The sequence below is a fragment of the Heliangelus exortis genome, chromosome 31 (genome assembly GCF_036169615.1).
Source record: "Heliangelus exortis chromosome 31, bHelExo1.hap1, whole genome shotgun sequence".
Classification (NCBI taxonomy): Eukaryota; Metazoa; Chordata; class Aves; order Apodiformes; family Trochilidae; genus Heliangelus; species Heliangelus exortis.
This window is the reverse complement of record NC_092452.1, coordinates 1,647,146-1,674,260: the sequence shown is the minus strand read 5'-3', so window position 1 is coordinate 1,674,260 and position 27,115 is coordinate 1,647,146. Positions and strand designations below refer to the sequence as shown.

General features: G+C 51.5%; 2 protein-coding genes across 6 annotated transcripts; one reads left to right on the top strand and one right to left on the bottom strand.

Moving 5' to 3' along the window:
* Positions 1-1,330: 1,330 nt before the first annotated feature.
* Positions 1,331-3,146, top strand: LOC139788975 (exendin-3-like). Its single transcript, XM_071729374.1, has 3 exons — positions 1,331-1,431; positions 2,807-2,962; positions 3,086-3,146. Exons 1-3 carry the CDS (start codon positions 1,331-1,333, stop codon positions 3,144-3,146), a joined length of 318 nt encoding a protein of 105 aa, XP_071585475.1.
* Positions 3,147-4,611: 1,465 nt separating this feature from the next.
* LOC139788981 (electroneutral sodium bicarbonate exchanger 1-like) lies at positions 4,612-27,115 on the bottom strand. Of its 5 annotated transcripts, none has more exons than XM_071729379.1 (24): positions 26,880-27,017; positions 22,945-23,026; positions 21,397-21,531; positions 20,413-20,548; positions 20,035-20,195; positions 18,814-19,002; positions 18,595-18,683; positions 18,315-18,472; positions 17,872-17,959; positions 16,668-16,814; positions 16,402-16,493; positions 15,775-15,949; positions 15,511-15,644; positions 14,406-14,651; positions 14,197-14,302; positions 12,622-12,783; positions 11,781-11,894; positions 11,251-11,412; positions 10,614-10,865; positions 10,061-10,129; positions 8,979-9,152; positions 8,742-8,879; positions 8,227-8,324; positions 4,612-7,719 (listed from the first exon to the last, which is right to left on the bottom strand). In XM_071729379.1, the coding sequence occupies exons 1-24, from the start codon at positions 26,922-26,924 to the stop codon at positions 7,632-7,634; spliced, it is 3,240 nt and encodes a 1,079-aa protein (XP_071585480.1). In that variant the 5' UTR covers positions 26,925-27,017; the 3' UTR covers positions 4,612-7,631. The 5 variants fall into 5 exon arrangements, with proteins under 5 accessions (XP_071585480.1, XP_071585482.1, XP_071585479.1 ...); XM_071729381.1 differs by having other exon boundaries at positions 7,025-7,365; positions 26,880-27,115; XM_071729378.1 differs by lacking the exons at positions 21,397-21,531; positions 22,945-23,026; positions 26,880-27,017 and having other exon boundaries at positions 7,025-7,365; positions 8,227-8,321; positions 20,413-20,650.

Below are 27,115 nucleotides of genomic sequence, written 5' to 3'. Positions count from 1 at the left end.
AAACTCTTGTCCTTTGGCCCCAGGAGTTCCAGGGGTTCCTCCAGCTCCTGGGCTGAGCCTGGGTGTCCCATGGGGAAAAACACTGACCCAGATCCATCACCCCCAGTGCCTCCTGTCACCCCCAAATGGAAGAAACTGTGGTGAACAGCCCCAGTTTCAGCTCTGACTCTTGGGGACAAGGCCAGGCTTAGATCTCCAGAGGTCTCTGTACCAAGCCTCACCCTGCAGAAAGCACCAGCAAGTGCTTGGTTACCCAAATGCTTCTTTTACATTTTTCCTCTTGCTCTTTTCTTCGTGTTTTTAAACTCAAACCGAAGGCATTTGAAAGGGCAGAGAAATAATTTCTCCACCCCAGATGCATTGTGGCAAGAAGGAGCCACCTTTCACCTGAGAGGAGGAAACCCACGGGTCATCCCTTTGGTCCAAGAAGTAGAAAAAAAAAAAGAGAAAAGACAGGAGAAAAGGCATCATCAACTAAAAACCCTCCTCGCTGAAGGCGTAAGCTGAAAAATAGGGTAACTACTACATTTTTTTACAACAGCCCTACTGAAAAAAATCCTCTAATGATTCATGATGACCCATCCAACTAAAAACAGGAGCACTGGTGACCTACCCGTCAGCATTTAGCATCCTGCTAACAAGCTTAAAAGCCCTGGTAAGGAGTGGAGTTCAGCCACAACCAGCTTGAAGGAGGAAAATAGGATTTTGCTTTTAGGGGAACAGTTGGCTTCACAGAAGGTAAGTGCCTTTTCCTCTCTTCTTTGCTACCAATCTCTGAAGAAATTAAATCAGCCTAATGGAAGGGCTTGGTGATAGGCAACCAGAAGTCTCATTTTCAGCAAATAAAGGGTGGGGGTTGGCATTTTATCCCTCCCCACCCCCTGAACTGCAAGAGCATCCAGTAAAGGTAAGAAATGGAAAATTAATTGATCAACTCTTCTGAGAGCTGCTTTTCTGAGCAGCTAATGGCTGGGAAAGTTCTCCGGCCCTCTGGTGATAAGATCAAGATAGAAATGTTGCTTCTGGCTAGAAAGGGAGAGGTTTGTGGTCAGGTTTATTGCAATGAATTACACCTTTAGATTGTACAAACCCTTCCTCCTGGCTGTGTGCCTGCCCCTCAGCTGCAGCAGATGTGCTGGGAGATAACCTGAAGATGTGATTTTCACCTGCACCCATCAAAATGCTGCCAGGACACTGGGCAGGAGGTTGTCTCATGCTGGATCTGCTGCCAGGGCTCCTGCATGGACTCGGGGGGGGGGGGGGGGGTTGGGTGTTGATGGAACCCACCAGGACATTTCTATCTCAACCTCTGCCTTCTTCAGACAGGGTGATGCTGAGCTCCTGGTGGTTGTGTCTCTCGGGGTTGGTGTTTGCTGTGCTGATCCCAGCAGGGTGGCAGATGGGCCCCAAGGACTTGGCTGATGCATCCAGGTACAAGGAGCTGGCAGAGGCAGCGGTGGTGGGAGCAGCTCAACTCCATCCCCATCCCCATCCCCATCCCCATTCCCATCCCCATCCCCATCCCCATTCCCATCCCTATCCTCATCCTCATCCCCATCCCCATTCCCATCCCCATCCCCATCCCCATCCCCATCCCCATCCCCATTCCCATCCCCATCCCCATCCCCATTCCCATCCCCATCCTCATCCCCATCCCCATTCCCATCCCCATCCCCATCCCCATCCCCATCCCCATCCTCATCCCCATCCCCATTCCCATCCCCATCCCCATTCCCATCCCCATTCCCATCCCCATTCCCATCCCCATCCCCATTCCCATCCCCATCCTCATCCCCATCCCCATTCCCATCCCCATCCCCATCCCCATCCCCATCCTCATCCCCATCCCCATTCCCATCCCCATCCCCATTCCCATCCCCATTCCCATCCCCATCCCCATCCCCATCCCCATCCTCATCCCCATCCCCATTCCCATCCCCATCCCCATTCCCATCCCCATCCCCATTCCCATCCCCATCCCCATTCCCATCCCCATCCCCATCCCCATTCCCATCCCCATTCCCATCCCCATCCCCATTCCCATCCCCATCCTCATCCCCATCCCCATCCCCATCCCCATCCCCATCCTCATCCCCATCCCCATTCCCATCCCCATCCCCATTCCCATCCCCATCCCCATCCCCATCCCCATCCCCATCCCCATCTCCATTCCTATCCCCATCCCCATCCCCATCCCCTCTGCCCCAGGTCCTCTCCCCACCCCCCTGTCACACCATCCCCTTCCCCTTGAGTTCATCCAGCTGAGCTCTCTCCCAGCCCTCCAGTAGCCCAGGCAGGGATGGTGCCACATCCCCCCCTTTGGATTTCTGGGCTGTGTCAGAGCAGGGTTGTGCAGAGGGATGTGGAGGGGCAGAGTCAGGGCAGGTGCTCCCTGGTGGGAGGAAAACCCTTTGGGGTCTTTCTGCACGGGGTGAATTTGTGAAATGGAGAAACCCAACACGAGCTTCATCCAGGAGGGGGCTGAGCTGAACTTCAGACCAGCACCTCTGTCCCTCCCAGGAGCAGCCCCCAGGGAGCAGGGTGGAGGCACAAATCCCCCCCCCCCCAGCCCAGCAGAACCCAGAGCAGACACTGTGGATCAGGAGAGGGGATGTATCTGATGTCAGGACCAACCCCGGCCAGGCAAGGCAGATCCTCCCACAACTGGAAATTATATTTTTATAGCTTTTCTGGAGGCTGATCCTCACACTAAAGTATTTGAGAGGACACCAGGTCTGGGCACCTCCTGCAGGGAGGCTGCCACAAGGTGCATTAACCCCCAGAGCTTTGCCTCATCCCTCCCAAGCAGATGGCAGGAATACGAATCCCAAAGCACCCGAAGCTTCACATCCAACATCAAGAGACACTCAGAAGGGACTTTCAGCAGTGACTTCACCCGTTACCTGGACAAGATGAAGGCCAAGGACTTTGTGCACTGGCTGATCAACACCAAGCGGCACAGGTAGGAGGGGGAGAGGGATGGGACTGGGCTGGGAAATAACCTCCCACCAAGCCTCGAGCCCCAGTCCTGACAGATAATGCACTCTGGAAGTTTTCTTTCCGTGTGTTTGCTTATTTTTGGCAGCTCAACAAAAAGGCACCTGAAGGAGGAGCCGCACAGCATCCCCTTCCCAGCCCTGGTGTAAGTCATCCCAAAAGGGAAATATGGGGAATTAAACTCAGTAAATGAGTCATCTCCAAACGTTGGCACAAATCAGTGGGTTTGGTGCAGAGTGCAGCTCCCTATACCTGACTCTGCTGCTCATTTTTGCTGGCTTGTGTGGATCCTCTGATGTTTACTTGTCATAATATAAGGAAAATCAAGGTATGGGGGGGGGGGGGGGGTTGATAGTTTGTGATGGGATGAAGCAGTTTTGTCCTCACTCTGCTTTGCTCTGGCACTTTACACTTCATTTCAGTGGGGGGATCATTTGTATTCACAGGGGATATTGCACCCTTGTGGTCTCACCAAAGCAAAGCTCTTCCTCCTCCAAAAAAATCACCACTGCTGTTTCAAAGCTCCTAATCTGACTTCAAGGGAAATTTCTCTCTCACGAAGCTGTTTGGTGTTTGTTTGCCTCCTAATTTTAAGGTACAATTAAATGGCAAATCAAGACATCAGCTTTCCAGCAGCAGCAGCCTGGAGATGTTGGACCCCATCGTGGCAGCAGAGATTTATCCATCACACGTTGACCCCTTCGGTGTTCCCAGTCACCTCCTCCTCAAATCCACACCTGAGGGGCAGCTTCCCCTTCAACCCTGGGTTTCCCCAGCTTCATTTTCCCTGTAACAGCTCCCATGGTGCTGCAGCTTTCCCTCCTCTCTAATAAAACCTTTGCTAAATCCAGCAGCTGCTTCCTGATGCCTCCCAACCTTCTGAGCATCCCGTCTGGATCTCAGGTGCCATTTCTGATTTTTGGGGCCCTGCCCCTCAGCTTGGCTCATGGGCCCTGTTTTTCTCTCAGTTCCTTGAGTTTTAGGTAAAAGGGGAGAGGGGATGTGCCTGCTTGACCCCACAGACCTGTGCAGAGGGAATTTTGAAAGAAATCTTAAATATATATATATATATATATATATATATGGAAGATAACTAGATCCTCTTTGGATTTAATTCTAATTAATTGCATTGCAAATTCTCTGAAAAAAAAAAACCCACAAAACACAATGAGGAGGAACTGCTCACTCTGGATAGGGAGGTGCTGGAACCTTCATGCCCTCAGTCCCACTCCTGAACACCACAGGGTCTGGCAGAGGTGACATGGGTTACACTGCTGTCCCCTCCCTCCTGCAAAACAGCATTCACTGCAGTTACTTGCAGAGAGAAAGAAAAATATCTCTAATTGAAAAAAAAGTGTTAAAATCAATTTTAAAAAATTAAATATTAAAAATAATTTTAAAAAAGAAACCACACCAAAAAAATTAAAATAAATACAAACCACTAATATCAATTTTTTTTCCCAATCAGCGCATTCCTGACCCAAAGCTCCAGGGAGATGGATTTTCCCCCACTCAGCACCACCCACTCCATCACCTCCAAAACCCCCTTAAAAGGTTCCAAAGATTCCTCTGACTCCCCTCCACCCTCCCAAAGACACGGGAGCAGCACAGTAAGACAATCAAGACTTTTATTTTCTTATTTTCCCATGACATTCATTGGTCAACAAGAGAAAAGTCAGAGACAGACAGAGTTCTGGGGGCAGAACCCCCCCAGTCAACAGCAACACTTCACAGCCAGGACCCACAAGACGGTGACACCGATTTATGTCACTTGAGTTCCACAGAATGAACACCACAGAAATCAGATTTAAAAGAAACAAACCACAACCACACAAAGATTACAAAGTGATAAATAACACAGATTTGCCAGGAGGCTTTCCCCCCCTGTCCCTCCCCCCCCCCCCTTAGTTTTAGTTACAACACGGAGAGTTTCCAAACTAGATCATCTCTTGCAATAAAATAAATAGATTTCAGCATTTCTGAAACAAAAATAATTTCTGTATTTCTACATGGAGCACGCTGGGGGGAAAACATACTAGGGGAAAAAAATAAAATGAGAAAATGTGCCAGCACCTTAATTCTCACCTTTGTACAGCTGTGTTGTCCCCCCCACCTCTCCTCTAGGAATTTCCACACACTTTATTTTAGGAAACTTCTCTTGAAGGAGCTCCCAGGGGGTTCAGAAGCTGCTTTAAGGCACCAAAGATGAGGAAAACACCCAGCACCCACCCAACACCCATGGGAAGGGGCTTTGCTGACAACTAAAGCATCATGGGGCACTCCAAGGATGCATTTTTTTTAAGTCCTAAAGCACATCCAGGAAAACCACTGAGAGGGTTTTCCTCCCCCTGCCCCCCAGGTCATTTTCCTCGGCACATGGAAATACTAAATCCTCCCAAAAGACAGTTTTGCCCCTGGGTTTCTGGTGTCAAAAGAAGCAGACAGCCCAGAGTGGGGTCTCACAGCCAGCCCAGGGGGTTCCAACCACATTTTGGAATGGCCCAGAGTCTCGTTATTAAGCAAAACCACAGCTTTCGTGTAATTAAAAAAAAAAAATTACAATCAATCAAGAAAAAACCTCTAGCCCTGTAAATAGCAAAAAAAAAAAAAGCTTCAAACAGAGAAGACAGAGGCATTGGGGCATGCCAAGGGAGTCTGGATCGCTTTTTGAACAAGGAACTGCCACAGCTTTGCAGCCCCCCAAGGTCTGGGAAGATGCAGCCCCCCGTGGAGCTGGACCCAGCTGGACTCACTGGTACCAGCACCAGTTCCCTTCCTCTATGCTGGAGAGATGCCAGGCAGGTGCTGGAAACAAATCCCAGCCTCTGGCCCAGGTCCCTCCCAGGAGGGAGCAAAGTCCAGCTCGGCTCCCTCCTCTGACACAGAGGAAAATAAAAAAGGAAAAACAAAATCAGAAGCCGAATATTTGCGTTCTAAAGGCGGGGCAGCAATCGGACCGGCACCACAAGCACCCAGCTCCAGGGAACCAAAAAGAAAGGCAGCATGGACAGGACTTGCATGGCCATCAGAGGAACAGCAGCAGGAAAACCCAGGCCCTGCAGCTTTCCCTTCTTTCTTGTTTTTGCCTCCCCTCCCTCTGAAAACTTAAACCAGTTCCCTCCCCCTCTGACAGTCACCCCAGCCCAAAAAAACCCCACCTGGTTTCAGCCCAGCCTGGTGGTGTGCCCCTTAAATCCAGTTCCTATTTCCCTCCTCATTTTGGTTGGTTTGATGCACAAAAAGGCTCCTGCAAGCACAAGGGGTGCCTGAACCCTTCCCAGCTGCAGACACCCAAGAGCCTGGAGAAGGTGCTGAGCCCACAGGAGGGTGCAAGGGGCCCTTTTCTTCTGGGCTGTCCTCTCCTCCCAGGCTCCAGAGCCACTTGACTCAAATGCCTGGGGGGACACCAAAGTCCAGCAACCCTCCAGAATATGAAGAGAGCCCAAAACCCATCTATTCTTAACAGCTTCTTCTTGCAAAGCAGCAGGGGAAGGGAGGAGGAGAAGGCAGCATCCCACATTCCTCCTGCTCATCCCACCCTGCGAGAGGAAAATCTTCACAAGGAGAGGGGTGAAGAAAAAACTCCCCAGAGTCACAGGGAGGTAAGAGGAGGGTAAGTGGAGGAACAAGGGAGAGGACCCAGAGCCCCAGGTCTCCCCTGGCTGCTCCCTAACTGGGTATTCAAGGTATTTAATTTTAAGTGCTCCCTTAAATTCAGCTGACAGGCAGGGGAAAAGATGGTGGCATTTCTGCACGTTGCAGTTTTCAGGTTGAGGGCAGAGCCAAAGCAAAAAAAGAGTGCTGTAAAACTGGGGCACAGAGAGCAAATGATTTTCTTTCACCTTAGCCCAGCTGCTTGGACACTGTCCCCACTGCCCCACCACTCAAACCAGTGTGAGTCGTAAGAGTGAATTAAAACTAAGACCCCAAACCAGGCAAAAAACCTGCTCATGATTAAAAACAAAGTGGAGAATGCATCAAAGATAAGAGCAAATTACTTTGTACATTCAGAGTTTATATTTGGGGGAAAAAAAAAAAAAAAAAAAAAAAAAAAGAGAAAGGAGAGGAGGGATAAGAGCATGAAAAACCATCACTGAGTGCTCAAGCAGTAGCAGCCCCTCTGCTGCTACAAAACCACAACACACGGATGGACACACAGAGACTTCACAGCATCCATCTCTTACCACCAGTAACGTGCACCTCAGTGTGCTGGTCTAGAGGTGCCTGGAGCAAACCAAGGGAACTGGACACACCTCAAGGATTTCTTGGGAATCCTCAAGCTCAACAAAAGCTGTTTCTCCCTCCCTGTGTCTGCGTTGGCACATCCCTGAGTCACCTGCTTGCTCCTCTCCTTCCAAGTCAAGAATCCTGAAGGTGAAAACAGGGGGGAAAAAGACACAAGGAGGGAGATGCCCACCAGTGGAAGACCTGCTGGCTGCTGTTGGTCCAGCCTGTCCTGGCTGTCCTTGGCACCACCTCCTGGCACAGAGGAGCTGGTTTGCTCCCCAGTCCCTGCTGCCTGGTCCCAGGGACATCGCCGGCCAGAGCAGGGGAACACCGCAGGCTCACGCCGGCGCTGGCAGAGGAGCACAGGCACAGTCACAGGCAATCCTTGATCTTTTGGCTCCCCGGATTCAGAGCGTTTCTGTGGCCACATTGAGAGCCTTCCACACTGTCGTTTTTGCCATTTCATCTGAGATATTAATCTCAGAGGGATCAGCCCTGCAAGAGAGGTTTTACACAGCAATCCATCAGTGTGGGAAACGAAGCCCCCGAGTGCACTCGCGAGAGGAACAGGGGAGCCCTGAGCACTGAAGCTCAGCATCAGCACAGGAGGTTGGATGAGGAGTTGTGGGAGGACAAGGAAAGAGCTGCAGAGCTACAGCTCTGTGCAAAGACTCCTGCTGCTGTTTGGCCCTGGAGTGGGCTGCTAAGCCTCTGCTGGCACAGAGCAGGCCTGCAGCTCCTCGTTTGTGAGGATGAGGATCTCCAGCTACAATAAAGTCACTGATGGTGCAAGTTTAGGGGGTCAAACATGAGTTGGGCAGCCACTCTGCTTGGGGTCAGAGCCCTGATATCCCCTCCTGACACCCTGCTCGTACATTTGATTCTCTCACCAAGCCACATGCTGGTTTCTAAGGGCTGCTCAATGAAGAGACAAATGGAAAATTGTGGCAAACACTTTCATACTCATCTTGCCCAGGGCCCTGGCACCTTGTAGGCTCTTACCTGTCACTGCTTTGCTTCGGGGTATCCACACCACTGCTCTTCCCCAGCTTCAGCTTAACTGCACATGCAGCAGCAGCTTCCATCATCTTCTGGGACTCCTCATGGAAAAGGGACAAATCAAAGACTGAATCAAAACACCAGGAAGAACATTGCCTGCTGCATTCTTCTTCTGACCCTCAGCAGCTTTGGCTGTTACTGTAGCACATCAAGTCCTTTCACTGCAAACCATTTTTCAGGGGTGCATATAAACACCACTACAAGCAATTCTTTTCATCATCATCATCATCGTCATCATCATCATCATCACCATCCACTTTATTATAAATGACTCATTTTAAAAATTACCCTTCTATTCAAATGCTAAGCTCACTCATGATTTAGGGGAAAAAACTTTATTACATGGGATCCAGACTATCAGGACCTGCTTCTCCTGAGCTCTGATCTTTCCCAAGCATTTACAGACAAGCTGTGATACAAACAGCAATCTCATAGCCCCCAGCCCCAGCAAGTTTTACCTCTTTTTCTTTGGCTTCATTTTTGGCATCATCCAGCTTCTTCTTCTTGCTTTCTGGCATCAGGTCATCCAGAAAGCTGAGCTCTCGCTTCGAGAAGCACAAATCCATCAATTTCCGGACAAAAACAAGAGCCAAAACCTTCAGACAGAAGAGGGAAGACACGGTGAGGCCAGAGATGATGCTACAGCTCACTCCAACGTGGCCAACATCCCCCTGCCCAGCAGCTCCAGGTCCTACCATCATGGGGAAGACGATGGCAGCACGGGACGCCTTGATGGCCCAGAGCAGGACGAGGCAGATGAGCTGGATCAGGGTGAAGAAATGCACCTTTCGCAAGGGGACGTGCCGCAGGTAGATGAAGTCTGGCTGGTGTTTTGCTGGCATCCCAAACAGCTTCAAGCGATCAAAGAACTGCAAAATCAAAGTGGAAAGTTGCCACCTGGCACCTGCAGATGGATTCTGGCCCTGTTGAGATGTGGAGGGGGGCTCCAGGATCCAGCTTGCAATGAGAAATCCTGGATCCCAGTCTGTTCCCCCTGGGAGCAGCACCCATTTCCCCGTCACTCCAGCTATCATAGAATCATAGAATCATGGAATGGGCTGGGTTGGAAGGGAGCTCAGAGCTCATCAAGTCCAACCCTTGCTCCACTCCCCCCGTGGTTCCCAGCCCATGGCACTGAGTGCCACATCCAGGCTCTTTTGAAATATCTCCAGGGATGGAGAATCCACCCCTTCCCTGGGCAGCCCATTCCAATGGCTGAGCACCCTCTCCCTAAAGAAATTCTTTCTAATGTCCAACCTAAACCTCCCCTGGCACAACTTGAGACCTCTTGTCTTGCTGAGAGTTGCCTGGGAGCAGAGCCCAACCCCCCCCTGGCTCCAACCTCCTTTCAGGGAGTTGTAGAGAGTGATGAGGTCTCCCCTGAGCCTCCTCTTCTCCAGACTCAACACCCCCAGCTTGCCCAAGAGCGCTGCCCACCACCTTGCAATTACCTCACATTACTCTGGTTTTGGCTTTTCGTGGCCCACTGAACAATGATTCCCAGCAGTGCCAGAACCTGCCTTCCCTTTGCACCAAATCCCTCATTTTCATGTAGCCAAAGCCTGACCTGCCCTGAGCCCTGAAACAGAGACCACTGAACTTGCCTGGGCCACCCAGCCCTGGAGACCTCCTGTGCCTCCACCAACCTTTGTCTTACACAGAATATTTCCATTGCTTGATCCCACAGAGGCTTTTCCCTGAGCCATTGCTTTTCTCCTGCTTCCACAGGGCTGAAATTTGAGGGAGCAGACATGAGGCACCCTGGAAGAGTCCCTACCTGAATTCCTCGGAGCGATGACACTCCCATGTAGAGAAAGACACCATAAAGCACAGGCATGGGGATAAACTGGAACAGAAAGAAGGCAACCATGTCGGGGTTTAAATGGCATTGTCAGGATTGCCTCTTTCCTACAGGAACTGCCTAAAGTTGCCCAAAGCTTTCCAGTTTCCATGGGGTATGAGTCAGATTTTAAGAATGAGGGATTCAGTGTGTCCCAGTGAGTTAATGCTCTGCTTCAGGCTGAAGTTTTGAGTTTTTGATGAACTTCATCAGAATAATCCTGTTTCTCAGAAAAGTTGGAGAAAAGAGATGATTTCAGCTGGGCTCCCATATGCCACATTCTGTGACGACTGCTTGCCTCAGGCTTCCAAGCTGGGGTATGAGGGGATGAAAAGCACAACTAAGGCTGCTTCCCAGCCCAGGTCAAGCCCCAGGGTTTGGGATCACCTCCTCCTTCACTTAAAACTACTCAGGCCTGGAAAGACAGGACTGGTTTTGTGTCACCTCTGAAAACCTTGTGGTTGTTGGGTGTTTTGCATTTTCCTCTTACCTTTAACACAGAAGTGAAGAAGACCGAGCAGCCCATCAGCACAAAGATCATCAAGCCAGTGACCCTCTGCTCTCGTATCCCCAGAAACTTGGGTTGCTCTCCGGGAGCTGAGCAGCTGGACTCTATTTTGAGGCTGTTCACGTGGGTGATGGACAGGACAGTTGCAGCCACAAACCAGGGCAGCCCCATCACGGAGCACACACCCAGCATCACAGCCACCACAAAAAGATCCAGATGGTACCCGCATCCTTTCTGTGGGAAGGAAACAAGAAACAGAGCATCCCAGCACACCAGAGCCAGGACAAGGTTGCCAGTCTGACTCCAACCCTACTTGTGAGCACAGCTCAGCTTCTTGACAGCCCATCCAAATGATTTGTTCCCCCAGCTGCTTGACACATTCAAGCAAAACTGCACTTCTCTATTGCTCTAAGATGAATTTGCTGCCCTGAAAGGCTGCTCATAGGAACTCCCCTGGCCTTTGCTCCCTGTGTCACCATTAATTCAGGACAGCATCCTGTCACGCAGCCTGATGCTGTCCCAGGCCAGTGCCTCCACAAAGTGTTTGGAGTAGGAGCTTCTTGCCATGGCTGCAGCCCAGAGTGGGTTGGGGATGGGGTCACCTCTTGCAGCCCCTCACCTTCAGCTTGTGCTCGTTTCTGTTGACAATCACAGCAGTGATCTGCTGATCCATGAATATCAAGATGGTGCAGAGCAAAGCTGGGATGAGAGCAGCCAGTACCGTCCACCAAGGGTTGGGTCCTATGGGGTTGATGAGCCACCCACGGTCGTCTCTGGTGGGCTGCAGCAAAGCACACACAGCAGCATCACTGCCCAGCCCCACTGCTTCACTGGCTTTGGTTTTCCCCTCCCTCCCTGTGTCACAGCATCTCCAGCCCTGGCTTCCTGCCACCCTCTGCCAGGGGATTCAGCAGTGCCAGTGTCCTCCTTGCAGGAACCTACAGATACTGCTCCTGGAGTGATCGACTTCTGAGGCTGTCTTCTTGTTTCCAGAAGGAAACATTGCACTTGGAGGTGGAAAAAAAAGAGATGGTCACACTACCAGAATCTCCTCCAGACTCAGCCCTGTCCTGCCCTGGCATAACCTTGTGGCATCCCCAAGGGCACAAGCATGGGGTGAAACCCACTCCATGCCAATCCCCACATTACCTTGAACACATGGGGGACCTGGAGCTTTGGTGATGGGATCCCAGCCATGAAGTCAACGAGCACCATGAAGACAATGGTGAGGAAAACACCAAAGTCACTTACTGTGGACCGCACCTGGGGCAAGAAACCAGAGCTGAAAGGGGCATTGCAAACGGGCCCAAGACACGAGATGGAAAAGTGAGGGACAGTGGCAACATTACAGCTGGTTAACAAAACCCCAACAATGAGGAGATGCAGCCAAAACCCTTTGTTAGATACTGCTGATGCATTTGTCCTGGAAGATCTCATGTCAGACTCTTAACTTTAACATATCTCTAGGTAGAAATAGCTATTTTAATTCAAATCTTGAAAGAAAACAATATTAAAAACTACGAAATCAGAATTCTGCCAGCTCAGAGGCTGGACTCAATGACTGCAAAGCTCTTTTCCAACCAAAAGGATTATATGATTCTACTGCTACAATGGCACTAAGGCACCGAGGTACCCAATATTCCTCAAAAGGATGAAATTGTCTCCTTTTCTTTGGCACCTCCTCATCTGAATCAACTTTTGACTGGAGCACATAATGCTCAGCAGGGAAAGAAAAATCCCCACTTTGGAAGATCTGATTTCCCAGCACCTGAGAAAAAAAATTGCTCAGGGGGAGGTTGTGAGGCAGGTGGGAAATGCTATGGTCCTTTTGCACCCATAGCATTGAGGGAGGAACATCCAAGCTCTTGGAGAGCTTGGCCTGCAAGGTCAGTGTTCCCCAGCTTGACCAAGTGGTGGCAAATACTGCTCCAGGAAAGCCACTGTGGGAAATGAGAGTGGAGGCTGCTGCTGGCCACCACCTTCTACCTACTCTGGTTGGGAAGTAGCGGCTGGTTTTAAACTTCTTCAGTAAGGTCAACAGGACAAAGGTGGAGAAGAAGAGGATGCAGCACCACAAGAGGACATTAGGTGTGTAGGGGCCGCTGTGTCCGCAGGCAGGTCCGTGAAACTCTCCGTGCAAATTGCGGCATTTCTGGAGAAACAGAGGTCAGGACACAAAGGTGCAGCAAGGAAACCACAGATAACCAGGGGGGTTTGAGGATCTTAGAATCATAGAATCATAGAATCATAGAATGGGCTGGGTTGGAAGGGACCTCAGAGCTCCTCAAGTCCAACCCTTGATCCACTCCCCCCGTGGTTCCCAGCCCATGGCACTGAGTGCCACATCCAGGCTCTTTTGAAATATCTCCAGGGATGGAGAATCCACCCCTTCCCTGGGCAGCCCATTCCAATGGCTGAGCACCCTCTCCAGAAAGAAATTCTTTCTCATGTCCAACCTAAACCTCCCCTGGCACAACTTGAGACCTCTTGTGCCCTCTTGTCTTGCTGAGAGTTGCCTGGGAAAAGAGCCCAACCCCCCCCTGGCTCCAACCTCCTTTCAGGGAGTTGGAGAGAGTGATGAGGTCTCCCCTGAGCCTCCTCTTCTCCAGCCTCAACACCCCCAGCTCCCTCAGCCCTTACTCACAGGACTTGTGCTGGATCCCTTCACAGCCTCCTTGCTCTTCTCTGGACCTGCTCCAGCACCTCAATCTCCTTCCTGAGCTGAGGGGCCCAGAACTGGACACAGGACTCAAGCTGTGGCCTCCCCAGGGCTGAGCACAGGGGCAGAATCCCTTCCCTGGACCTGCTGGCCACGCTGTTCCTGAGCCAGCCCAGGATGCCCTTGGCCTTCTTGGCCACCTGGGCACACTGCTGCCTCCTCTTCAGCTTCCTGGCAATCCAGACTCCCAGCTCCCTTTCTGCCACTCTGTGCCCAGCCTGGAGCTCCCCATGGGGTTGTTGTGGCCAAAGTACAGGACCCGGCACTTGGAATGTTGAACCTCATCCCCTTGGGATCAGCCCAACTCTCCAGTCTGTCCAAGACCCATTGCCTTGTAACAGCTACTGGAGAGTCAGCCCTAAGAACCCTTCCATCTCCATGGCAGAGAGCAATCCATGGCCAGACTCTGCCTGCAGCCCCAGAGGTTGCAGACACAGGCAAATTTCTGCATGCACCTACAGACAGCACTGATTAATCAAACAAAGCCTGGAGCTATAAGGAACCCATCAAGGAAGCCAGGGACTACCTTCAAGCATGAACTGAAGTCCTCCAACTGCTACAGTAATCCAAGCACCCACTTGACCTTGCTCTTGGTCGTAAATATTGTCCTGCATCTGGGTCAAGGATGACACTTACTGCCCAAGATGTGAATTGGACAAGGTGGACTCTGCTTCCCATGACCAAGCAGGTTAACCCCACCCATGAGATTGAAACAAGGCCTTTTCACAGCAGCACCAGCAGGGTTTGAAGCCCACCATCACCTGAGGGGCTCTGAGCTTTGCAAGCTGTGAATGCCCCTGGTTCCTGTGGCTGCAGCAGGAGGAAGCAGTGGCTCAGGGCACTTACAGTCACCGTGAGGCTTCCCCAGGTGATGCCAGACACGTTGATCTTGTTGCTCTCCCAGAACTGCAGGGTTTTGTTGCTGGGATGGGTCGGGGCCTCACACTTACAGCTGGGAAGAGAGAAGCCAAGACAGGGGGGAAGGGAAAAGCAATGGGGGTTCAGCCCTGAGCTCCTGCCAAGGGGCAGTGGTGGTTTAGGACAGAAAAACTCACTAGTAAATGGTGAGGAAGTCGAGCTTGCTGTGCATTTGCACAGGGTAGACCTCTCGTAGGTGTATCAGCTTCTCTAGAGCCTCATAGATGAAGATGATGCAGATGAGGGAGGCAAAGGCTTCTTCAGTGAAGCGGGTGATGTAGCACACCAAGCAGCTGGCATCAGTGGCCACCAGCACCACGCAGAAGAAGGCAGTCCAGAGCCCAATGCACGTTCGCAGAGAGAGATAGGAGAGGGTGTAGTCCCTGGGAAGCCAAAACAAACCAAATCCAGCAAGAGGATCTGAGTTGAGACCTCCTTGGGGAAAAACTGGGAGCAATCTAGAAGCACATCTGCAGATGGCAAATGCAGTTTCCAGGTGCTGTGAGAGACAGCCTCAGGGCTGTGACGCAGGGTGGGGGTTCTCAGAAGGAAAGGCTGATTATTTAATTACTGTTCTTTAACAATTCTCTGTGTTAATGCCTTGGGGGCTGACTGACTTCAGGCCCCTGCTGGGGCACATGGTGACCTCCTGCTTCATCCCCATGTCCTCACACCCAAACTGTCTGGTTTTATACCCAGTCACCTGCTGAATTGCAATAAGGGTGGTTCACCTCACATCAAAGCCACCACAGCTAAAGCACTGTCATGGTAAATACCCATTCCACATGAAAAGCTCCTACTTTTTCAATAGACTCATCAAAAGTCTAAAAGTTTCAGCAAAAAACTAGTTGGCTCTTTGGGCAACATAAATTTTCAGTTCTTGGAAGCCTCCAGCTCAACATTGCCTGGTTTGGTACTCAGGGGGAAGCAAATCCTCCCTCATTCCCAAACCAGAGGGAATTGTCTCATCTTCCTTGTGCAGCCCATCTCAGGGCACCTTCATCCTTGTGGTTTCTTGGTTTCCCCTCCTCCTGCTGCTTTGCTTTAACCCCCCCAAACACCCCATCCAGCCTTCAGAGATGAGGGCTCTTGCACCATCATGTACTAAAGCACCAGTGAGCCACAACTGTGACAAAGAAGACAAATCTATCAACTGGCACTAAAATAAAAAAAATACAAGAAAAACATCTTTTCTCCATCCCTGCCTTCTTTGGAAGACTCTCAGCATCCAGCCAGCCTTACTTGCAGAATTTGTACAGGATCTTCTCAAACACAAGGATGGGTCCAGTGCTGCCCAGGATGGTGAGAGGTTGCCCGGCAAAGAGGGAGAAGACCACACCAGTCATGGATGCACCCAGCAGTGACTCCATGGCACTCTGTCCAGGGAAGAGAGGCCACAGTGAGGGAAAAAATCATCCAGGTGAAAAAACCTGAAGGAAATTCACTACAGCAAGGACTTTTGCAGGAGTTTTATCCCACACCACCACCCAGTTGAGAGGTGCTCACTATGTGTCCGTCGGTTGCCTCCCCCAGCAGTCCCCCAAAGGTGATGACAGGGGACATGCAGGCACAGTAGAGGAAGAGGAAGGAGGCCAGACACTGCAGGCTCAGACCATCCTGAAAGTCGCTCCAGAACCACGGGGCTTTCCTCTTCACGTCCAGGATCAAGCCTCCAAAGAGCCTGGAGGAAGGGAAGGAACAGCCTGTTCTCCTGGAAGAGCACACGGAGTTTTCTTTGCTGCAGAAGGGCAATCCCTGGCTCAGAAGAGATTTTCTGGCTAAAATAGAGATGTTCCCTTCTCCCATTTTACACCCAGGAGAAGCTGAGGAATAAAATCAAACCCTCCACCACCACCACCACCAAGACCTAAGGTGAGAGAGCCCGTTCTCTCTTATTGCCACAGCCCCTTGCCCTGAGAAGTAGCAGAGCTCTCCCTGGAGGCATTCACACATCTGCCACCACCCCAGGGAAAGAAAACCTGAGTGCAATGAGGCTGTGGCTGAACCCAGTGACCCAGATCTCCCACTGCCCACCCCAGGGAAACAACTGACCCCAGAAACCTGCTGGAAAGGAAGGGGCACGGTCAGATTTTAGAGGCAAGCAGAAAAAACCCAAACCAGTAAAGCTCCCACCTTCCCGTCTGCTCCAGTTCAGGCCCCCTGTGCTTCTCGGGCTTGCTGTGAGAAGCTCCCTCCTCCAGAGCTCCTGGCATCTTCCTTCTCTCCTGTTCAGATGGAAAGAAGAGAAAGGCATGGACTGGGAACCACTGGCTTGTTGGGCTTCTGCTCTGGGTACATGTCAAAGTGAGACCACGTGGATGTGGGCCCTGGAGCAGCAGCCCCAGCCCCGTGGTCCCTCTGTCTGCCCCCCATGTGCCTCCTCCCGCCGCAGCACCCACCTGGGAGGGGACGTTTTTGGGGGGTTCAATTCGGATCGATGGATCCCACTCTCCTGGAGGCAACACTGTGACCTGATCCAGGAATTCATCGATGCCAGCCACGAGGTCAGCCCGGTTCTTGGCTTTATAGGCAACGTCATGGAAAACCTGCCAGTAGGAGACAACCTGGTGAGAGGACAACCCACCTCAGATCTCCTAACCACTGCACTAAGCTCTTGGCTACATGCAAGCTAAATTCCCCTGAATTTCCTGCTGGAAATGGCAGGAAGTACTCCCCCAAAAGGAAAAATCTGCAGCATGATGCTTGTAACCATCTGCATGAGGCACTGCCCCCCGTGGCACACCACAGCCTCTGCTTAAAGAGGAGAAATTTTACTGGCCCTGGAAGTGATTCTGCCCCTGTGCTCAGCCCTGGGGAGGCCACACCTCGAGTCCTGTGTCCAGTTCTGGGCCCCTCAGCTCAGGAAGGATATCGAGGTCCTAGAGCAGGTCTAAAGGAGGCAACTGGGCTGGTGAAAGGACTCGAGCACAGACCCTATGAGGAGAGGCTGAGGGAGCTGGGGGTGTTGAGGCTGGAGAAGAGGAGGCTCAGGGGAGACCTCATCACTCTCTCCAACTCCCTGAAAGGAGGTTGGAGCCAGGGGGGGGTTGGGCTCTGCTCCCAGGCAACTCTCAGCAAGACAAGAGGGCACAAGAGGTCTCAAGTTGTGCCAGGGGAGGTTTAGGTTGGAAATTAGAAAGAATTTCTTTATGGAGAGGGTGATCAGATATTGGAATGGGCTGCCCAGGGAAGGGGTGGATTCTCCATCTCTGGAAATATTTCAAAAGAGCCTGGATGTGGCACTCAGTGCCATGGGCTGGGAACCATGGGGGGAGTGGATCCAGGGTTGGACTTGATGAGCTCTGAGGTCCCTTCCAACCCAGCCCATTCTAGGATTCTATGATTCTATGATTCTATAATTCTATGATTCTATGATTCTATGAATGCCACCACTGGGGACAGCAAGCTGGGGACCCCTGGGAGAAGAACGAGGTGCTGGATGCACCTGGCTGGGATTTCAGCCTCCAGGATGTGGGGTGATGCAAATCCACGTTTGCTTTGGGGGGAGAAGGAGCAGCTGGGGCAGCAATTTGTCCTCCACACTACTACAGAGACAGGGAGAGGAAGAAAGCCAGCAATGACCCGAGGTAACTCTTCTCAAACCTCATCTGTCATGAGAGTAGCCATGGCCCGGCCGATCTCATGGTACTGATGGGCTTTTCCTCCTGGTCCAAGCAAGACAAACAGGAACCTGGGTGAGAAGAATAAAATGAGAGATAACAATGTGTGCTCAAAGGAGATCCCCAGGAGCTGCAGCTCAGAGGACGAATCCAGAGGGGACACAGAGGCTCGCTGCATCCTCTGATGAATTTGAAATTCATTCAAGTCGATGGCAAATTTCATTTTGGGGCCAATTTTCTTTCCAATTGGCAAACGGGCTTAAAAGGTAGAGCAGGGAAGGGAGAAATGAAGGTGAGGAGATGTGAGTGTGGGAAACGTGCTTGCTCCCACTGGCCTTGTTCCCTTGGGATGCCAAACCAATGAGTGCAATTTGAGGGTTTGTTAGGCTTTTTTTTAAAAAAAGCTTTGTGCTTTCTTCTTCAGACCTTGTTGGGATGGGAACTTCTGTCATGCCTGAAAGAAGGACAGCTGGGGTCAGGCGGACAAAGGCTGTGATGGGCTGGTGAAGGAAATCCAGCTCTCCTACGAGCACGTTGGATGCTTCAGCCCCAGTGGGAATTTTCTTCATGAAGTGCAGCTCCGCCTGGGCACGACAAGAGGTTTTCAGGCACTTAACTCAAAAGCAAAACACCATCACTCTGCACCACATTCTGCAGCCAAGTTTACAGAAGCAAATCTGGCCCTAAAGGCCTAAGAGTGTCTCACCTTGCTTAAATCCATTGCACCAGTCTCATGGTTAAGTCCATTTTTAGCTTCTGCCATGGTGGGAGAAGGATGAGGGGTGAGTGTTTGGGCTGGCAGAAAAAAAAAAGACACTCAGAAAGATGGGCAAGGAGCAACTGAGATGCTTCTCCTTTGCCACGACAAGTCTAATGGGGCCAAACCCTTCAGGAACCTTCCCCTGGTGCCTGCAGAAACCCTCACCTGGCTTCTCGAGGTGGTGCAGGTCTGTCTGCTTTTTGCTCACGTCAGCAAATGAGCGGACGATGGGGAGAAGGTTGTTTCTCTTCTTCTCATTCTGGTGGTGATGCTTCTTCAAAAGCACTTCCCGAACTTTCGCCCGCATCTGCTCATCAAACTCCACAGACTCTTCTTGCTGGCTCAGGATCATGTCTGGGGAGGGCAGAGGGAAATGAAGCCCTCAGAGCTGAAATTCCCCCCAAGTTTGACCCTCAGCAGCCCCTGGGGAAAGCTGCCCCACACAGGAGAACCTGACAGGGGCTCAGCCTGGCTTAGCAAGACATTTCATACAGTTCAGCCTTTGCAGTGAAAGCAACAAATTTTTTTTTTTTTTTTCACTAAAAACCATCCTCAAAGGGCTTAGCTGTGATTCTGCTGAGCTCAGCAGTGCCCACTCTAACACAGAACATCTCCTTGCCCAAATCTGGCCTCTCTGGCTGCACTACACCTGGAACCACATGGAAATGCACATGGAACACAGAGTTTCCCTCAGTTCCCTTGTTCCATGTGCCAAGCCCAGGGAGAAATGTACTAAGGATGGCTCTGGCTGCCCTGGAAAGGGTGGAATGGAGACCTGCAGGTCAAAGCCCATTTCTCCAAAGCTGCTTTTTCAGTTAACTTCTGCTCTCTTACCCATAGAAATACACTGCCAGAGGGATAATACGGTCTCTCTATCCTTGTAATTTTCTACAGCAATAGTACCTTTACAGTCTGTGAAATTCTGACCTCAATAACATTACTAACCTTCTGACTAACCTTCTACAGAAGGTTGCACGGATACATGAGCCTTGCCAGATAACCTCTGCTTTTAAAACTCCTAAATCCTGGGTGTTAAGGCAAACGAAAAGAAAGAATGTGAGGAAATGGCTTCTAAGAAATAGTTTCTTTAAGGAGGTTCAGCTCTTAGGCAGAGTCTGTATGGCCAGGAGCAGCCTGCTAAGCCCTGACACCTGCAGAAGATTCTCTACTCTGTTTTCAAACCCCACAGATTGCTCCCACGGGATCCTGTAAGGGAAGGAAAAGCTGGTGGGACTGTTGCCTGCCCAGCAGAACCAACTCACGACTTCAAACCCCAGCAGGACTTGTGGAAAAGGACCTGTCTTGGGGCAGGGAGTGATCTGGGGGTGAAGGGCACCACTGTGACCCGAGCTTGGCCCTTCCTGAGGGATGTGGTGCCCATGGTACCTGCAGTCTCTTCAATGCTGTTGGCACAAAGGTCCAGCAGCACCGTGCCATTGGTGATGTGGCTTCTCAGCTCAAAGAGGCTGTGCAGGGACAGTGTGGCCACGTAGGGCTTGCTCCAGCGCTCGCCACCATCTTCCACATCCTCCTCAAACTTCAGCCACCTGCAAACATCAGGTGTCATCAGCCCCACTGCAAGGAAAGAGCCCCAGCTCTGCCACCCCTTTGGTAGCGCCGTGGGGGGGCAAGAGGAGGAGGCTCCTGGGATCAGCACCTGCAGCTGCAAAAGTTTCCCAGCCCAGAGAGCAGGAAGCAGAGCCTGGGGGCACTGCTGGCACGGGGACTCCTCTCCCACCAACCACAGCAGGCAGCAGAACTCACCTTGCTGTTTCCTTCCACTCGGCACCTTCGTCCCCTTTCACGCAGATCTCATCCAGCTCAGTGAACAAATCATGGGGAACGTGCTGCTCATCTTCCTCACTGCCAAGGATGAACTGCACCCTCTGGGATGGAGTGTCTGGGGACAGAAGACAAAGCCCCATCCTCTTACAGTGCCTGAACACAGCCCCTACAAAGCAGGCACAGGATTGGTGCTGGTTCAGCCCAGGAGACTGGGCTGGCCCCGCTCCCCTGGGCTTGCACAGAGCCCTGGAGAAGGAGAAGCATCTATTCCACCTCTGCCAGAGGATGGGCTGCTTTCCTTCCCTGCAGGGACTCCAGCACAAGTCCTGTGAGTAAGGGCTGAGGGAGCTGGGGGTGTTGAGGCTGGAGAAGAGGAGGCTCAGGGGAGACCTCATCACTCTCTACAACTCCCTGAAAGGAGGTTGGAGCCAGGGGGGGGTTGGGCTCTTTTCCCAGGCAACTCTCAGCAAGACAAGAGGGCACAAGAGGTCTCAAGTTGTGCCAGGGGAGGATTAGGGTTAGAAGAAATTCTTTACAGAGAGGGTAATCAGGCATTGGAACGGGTTGCCCAGGGAGGTGGTGGATTCTCCATCCCTGGAGATTTTTAAGAAGAGACTGAATGTGGCACTCAGGGAACCACGGGGGGAGTGGATCAAGGGTTGGACTTGATGATCTCTGAGGTCCTTTCCAACCTGGCTGATGATTCTATGATTCTGTGTGATTTCCTTTCTTAAAGCCAGGATCCCTCTAAGGAAGGTGAGCCACAAGCCATTTTGCATTTCAGTGCCTTAAAAAAACATATAAAACCTGCAAAAATTTGGAAAAAGGGGGTCTTGCTAAATAACAACACTTTCCCTGGTAGAACAGCAAGTCAGTCCACCTGGCCACATGGACCTGCTTACAAAAAACCCCAAAGCCCACATCACCCCCAGTGAGTTTAGCACGTGCCAGGGTGGGACTCACAGTGGTAGCCCTGCTCCAGCAGAGCAGAGTCCTTCTCCCGGTCCCGTTTCCGATGCCTCTGGCCATGGGGCCGGTGATGCCGGTGGCTCTGCCTCGCCAGTGGCATCCGCACACCCACATACAGGGTCCTGTGGCCTGCAAGAAAGTGGCATTTGGCAGCACTCTGGGCACTGCAGAAATGGTTGACACGGCCTGTGCCTCACTAAGCCATAGTTAAATCCCAAGAGAAACACCGACTTCTCTTCTTGATGAAATTCAACAAGGGGAGGTGTAGAGTTTTGCATTTGGGGAAGAACAACACGATGTCCCAGTACAGGTTGGGGGCTGAGCTGCTGGAGAGCAGTGTAGGTGAAAGAGACCTGGGGGTCCTGGTAGACAAGAAGATGCCCATGAGCCAGCAATGTGCCCTTGTGGCCAAGAAGGCCAATGGCATCCTGGGGTGCATTAGAAAGGGTGTGGTTAGTAGGTCAAGAGAGGTTCTCCTCCCCCTCTATTCTGCATTGGTGAGGCCGCACCTGGAGTATTGTGTCCAGTTCTGGGCCCCTCAGTTCAAGAAGGACAGGGAAGTGCTTGAAAGAGTCCAGCACAGAGCTACTGAGATGATTAAGGGAGTGGAACATCTCCCTTATGAGGAAAGGCTGAGGGAGCTGGGTCTCTTTAGTTTGGAGAAAAGGAGACTGAGGGGTGACCTCATCAATGTTTTCAAATATGTAAGGGGTGAGTGTCAGGGAGATGGAGTTAGGCTTTTCTCAGTGGTGACCAGTGATAGGACAAGGGGTAATGGGTGTAAATTGGAGCATAGGAGGTTCAAGTTGAATATCAGAAAAAATTTTTTTACTGTAAGGGTGACGGAGCCCTGGCACAGGCTGCCCAGGGGGGTTGTGGAGTCTCCTTCACTGGAGACATTCAAAACCCGCCTGGACACGTTCCTAGGGGATGTACTCTAGGGGGCACTGCTCTGGCAGGGGGGGTTGGACTAGATGATCTTTCGAGGTCCCTTCCAACCTCTAGGATTCTATGATTCTATGATTCTTTGTATTCCTCCTGTTTTCCAAGCCTGGTTTACTCTAAACAAGTGATGCAACACTGCGGTGGCTCTGTGTCATCTAAAAGTGCCCTGACAGCACTGAAACTCTTCTCAGGTTGCAGCCTTGGCTGGACAACCCTCAGGCTTGCTCAGTAAGCAGTGACAGAAGGCAATTATTTTTACAGTCCTTGAAGGCACCAAGCAGCAAGATCAAATCAGTCCCATGGCAATGAACTCCAGGACAAATAAAGAAAATCATAGCCCCACTTCTGCACCTGTCAAACTCTTCTCCTGACCTCTCCACACCGGGAGCAGCCTCTGAGAAAATGAGCATGAATTTAAAAAAAGCGTGAATTAAAAACACAAGCATGAATTACCCAGCCTCAGGGCTAAAACTCACACCATGGCCTCTGCCGGCCTTTGTGTCTCTAGTAAAAATCCATAATGTTAAAAAATATGAAAGTAACTGTGCAGCACGTTTTGCTGGCGGCCACTCTACCCAGAACTCAGCAGGGACTTACCTTCCAACTCCTCCTTTTCATAGTGAATATTGACAACATTGCTCGTTCTTCCTCGGTCAATCACAGCCTCCTCATCATGTCTCTGGTTAACGAGGAGAAGAAGGTGAGAGTTGGGGCTGGCTGTGCAGAGCTCCTCTATGTCCTCTTGGCCACCATCTACCCCTGTGTCCAGGCCAGGCCATGAGCACCAAACCTCTGCATGCCTCCTCCTCCAGGCACAGCCCTCAGTACATGCACTTGTCAAAGGTTTTCCATCCCATACACAGATAAAACAACCCTATGTTGTATATAATGTGTCTGGGTTTAGTGGTCAGGGTGAACTAAAGCCCAGAGGACAGGACTGTTCTCTACCTTCCTAGGGTGAAGATAAAAAAAGGGAATAAGGAGGAGAGAGGTGACATAGAGGTGACACTGACTGGCCTGGAGTTTCCCAGCACTTCCTTTTTTCCCTTTTTGGAAATGGGGGTTATGGTTCCCCTTTTTTAGTCGGTGGGAACTTCACCAGATTGATGGTGAAGAGGCCAAAGTCTGCTCCCTTGAAATAGAGGGTAGTGAGCTTGCTTGCTGCCCTAAGGGTCCTGAATTGTACCATCCCTTGGGATCTGCAGTCATCAAATTTCCCGTTCCATCATCCACCAGAACATGAGCCACGAGACAACGTGAGTCTGGAAGCATTTAGTAGGGGCAGGCAGCTGAGTGTTTCAGAAGAAAAAACAAAACCAAAAACAAAATAAAAAAAAAAACCAAAAAACAAAACAAAAAAAAAAAAAACAAAAAACCAAAAAACCAGTCAAACAAAAAAACACCAAAACAAACAAACAAAAAAAAATCTCCAGCTTTGTTCCAGCCTTTCTTTGAAAACAATTTTTGATCCCAGTGAGTTTCAGTCTCCAAACGTGACACCAACTGGACTCACTAGGTGGCATCTGGCCACGCGACACGGCCACCAACAACCTCCAAAGGAGCCCAAGAACCTGCAAGGACAAAGCTTTGCCTTCAGCCAGGCTCAGAGCTGCCCTTGCTGCAAGCAGTTTCCAGGGAAAACAGGATCCTTCTCCTTGGGAAAGCCAAGGGCTGAGAGCTAATGCCCTCCCTGGCTGAACCACCACTGCTGGCGATGCAGGAAGAGCCTGTGGGCCTTAAAAACCAAAGAACAATGGGAGAAAACACAGTGAGAAACCTGGAGGAACAGGCAGGACTGCTGGACAAAACGTGAGGGGCAAGAGCTCCACTGTGCACTCAGCTCCAGACAACCTCAATTTCCAAGTACAACTGCAAACTCCACGCTGGCATCCACTGCTCCTTGTACTAATAATGCTGCATCAAACGTGAAGATTTATTGACAAACCAGAGGATGCAGAAATTGTTATGATTCGAGCTGCAAACACTACTGTGAAATCTGCTCTTTATTCCTCAGATTCCTGCTTTGCCTGAAGAGCATCACCTGACACCTGGCAGCAGCGATGCTGGGGAAAGCTCATGCCTCCCAGGCACGGGTACCTCTCCTGGCTGGAAAGGAGTTTGCTGCTTCCAGAGTTTAAATTGCAGGGCTGGCTTGTTGCTCCCTCCCTGCCACCTCCCAGAACTCACCCACCCACATGAACAGACACCATGACAGCCGGATCCTCACCAGCCTCTGGCTTTCCCTTCCTCTCCCCAGTGGCCTCTGCCACCCTCTGTCCTCTCTTAGCAATGCATCCTACTCCCCTCCAGATTTGCCAAAAACAACACAAACCTGAAACTCTTCCCACTTGGAAAACTTAATGGGTGGAGAGAAACCATCGCTGTTTCCAGCAGAAACTCTCCAGAATAGAGAAATGGGGTGTAAATGCCACATCCTGCATGAGAGGACTTAAAACAGTGTTTGGGAGTATTTAGAAGCTCAAGCTGCAAAAATACATAGGAGGTGCAAACCAGTAGGAAAATAAACATTACAGAGCAACACTGATTTTCAACATTTCCTGCAAAAATCAGGGCATTCCAGGAAAGTCTTGGTTTGGCAGGGCCTCCATCCCTTTGATGCATCCAGACCAAGTCCTAGCATGGTATGGAAATGTCCAGAAAAGTGACACTTTTTACTCTCCTCACTTCCTCCAGCTATCTCCGTCTCTACTTGATTTTCCAAGAGTGATTTTCCATGAGTTTATCCATCATTTCTGTCCTGCTAATTAATTTGCTCTAATGAACTCCCTCCCCAGCACCACTTGGCACAAAGGTTAACTGCCCAGCTTGCCCTGAAAGGTGACACGGGGTGTAAAAGAACACAGCAAGGGAAGGTGACACCAAGGCCTCATCAGTTAAAATCCCACCCTCACCCAAGCTCAGACACCCACTGCTTTTTTATTATTTAGTATTCAAGCTTCAAAAGCAAAACCAGGAGGAAACAGGACAAAGGGGCACTTCCAGATCTGTGGCAAGATGCTCTGAGCATCCCATCACCCTTCACAGACATTGCAGCATCACTGAAATCATGGAAGTCTTGCATGGAGATGCAACAGAAGGAACAGCCCTGCTCAATCTGCTTTAAGACTGCAATGGACTCAAGAGGTTCTTTCACTGAGGAAATTGCTGGAGGATGTGTAAGTGTGTAAGGATTTACTGGGGCTGTGGGATCTGTGGGCTTGGGATGGGAGAGAGCAAGAAAGAGAAACACTGCCAGAAAAGTAACTACCCCAACCCAGAACAGACACCAGCACTTGCTCATGCTTTGCCCTCCTTCTCCATCCTTCTCTGCTGTGGACAGATGTCTGGAAAACATCAAATCATTGGAACTGGGCTGGGAAAGGGGACAGCGAGCTGCTTGCTGTTGAGTGTTGGAGCAGCCAGAGCTGTTCCACTGCTCTGTTTTCTAAGCAGTGAACCCCTTTGTGGCACAAGCTCAGTGCATCCTCTCCTCGCATCCATCTCCAGAAAATTGCTCCATATTTAGTATTTTGCTGCGACTTCTTTGTTCTAGCATGGCAGAGAGGGACTTTTGAGCATCCTCCTCAGTTTTCCTGTCTCAGTGCAACTCCTCTGGTTCAGAAAGAAAAATCTTTCCGTTGGTAAGGCTTTAGTGTAATTGAGGACAAGGAACAGCACAAAGCAGAGGTTCAGCTCTGGCTTTGAGTCCTCCTGCTGCCAGGAGAGGCCGAAAGATTCGAGCCAGTGGGCAAACCTCCTGCTTTGGCTCTCCCCAACCCCTCAACACAGACAGGAGTGGAGGGAAGATTAATGTAATTGCAGGGTAGGGTCATTAAATTCCCCATCTCTCTTTCCCACCCACAGCAGCTCCTCTGGCGGGTCCTGGGGATGCAGGGGGGAGGTCACACAGTGTAAGGAGCAAGGAACAAGGGGATGCTGAAAGGGGGGAGCACCCACCTGTCCCCTTCCTGCACCCAGCACCAACGCATCCCTGCAAGTGCCTGGTGGGGACAATAGCTCAGCTCCCCAACAGTGGGGACAGGGCCCTTTGTCCCCTCCTCCCAGGGGCTGCAGTATCATCAGGGCTCACCCTGAGATGTGGAGAAGTACACGGGGGGGGGGAGAGGAAGGGAGGAGGGGAGAGAAGGGGGGTGCCAGCTGGGAACCCTCCCAACAAGCATTGCACAGGTGCCTTCCTCCCCCCATCCCTGCACCCATCTCGGTCGGTCCTCCTTCGTCCCCCTGCTTTGCTGATGCCTTGCATCCCCCTGCAGAGCCCCGCACCCCCATTTTCCAGAAACCTGCCACCCCCCTCCTGCCCCCTCACCTTGCAGATGCCCTTCACCCCTTCTGCACGCCCCTCACAGTCCGTTCCCCCCCCCCCCCCCCTTGCACAGCCCATGCCTCCCCCTGCTCCCCCGCTCTCTTCAATGCCGCAGTGAGCAACCACGGAGCATCCTCCGGCCGCCTCGGCCCTTCCCGGGGTTCCGAGCATTCCCCCCCCTCCTCCATCCCACGACCGCTGTCCCCACCTGGTAGCTAAGGGTCCCCGGGGGCTCGTTGCTGCCGGCGGGCATGGCTGGGCCGGGCGGGGCCCGGGCTCCCCCCCGGGGCTGGAGCCAGGGGGGGCCGCAGCCGCTGCAGCCCCGCGGCCGCTCACAACGGTTCCATCTCCCGGAGCCGGGGCCAAACCCCGCCCAGGGCTGGGGGGAGGAGGCAGGAACGGGCGGCCGGGGGGCAGCGCCTAGCCAGGACCCCGCAGCTCCGC

Coding starts and splice junctions, on each gene's coding strand:
- LOC139788975 (XM_071729374.1), top strand. CDS start 1,331: ATGCTGAGCTCCTGGTGGTTGTGTCTCTCGGGGTTGGTGTTTGCTGTG. Junction 1,432..2,806: donor GACTTGGCTGATGCATCCAG/GTACAAGGAGCT, acceptor ATCCCTCCCAAG/CAGATGGCAGGAATACGAAT. Junction 2,963..3,085: donor ATCAACACCAAGCGGCACAG/GTAGGAGGGGGA, acceptor TATTTTTGGCAG/CTCAACAAAAAGGCACCTGA.
- LOC139788981 (XM_071729381.1), bottom strand. CDS start 26,924: ATGCCCGCCGGCAGCAACGAGCCCCCGGGGACCCTTAGCTACCAG. Junction 23,027..26,879: donor CGGGGACCCTTAGCTACCAG/GTGGGGACAGCG, acceptor CTCGTTAACCAG/AGACATGATGAGGAGGCTGT. Junction 10,866..11,250: donor GAAACGAGCACAAGCTGAAG/GTGAGGGGCTGC, acceptor TCCTTCCCACAG/AAAGGATGCGGGTACCATCT.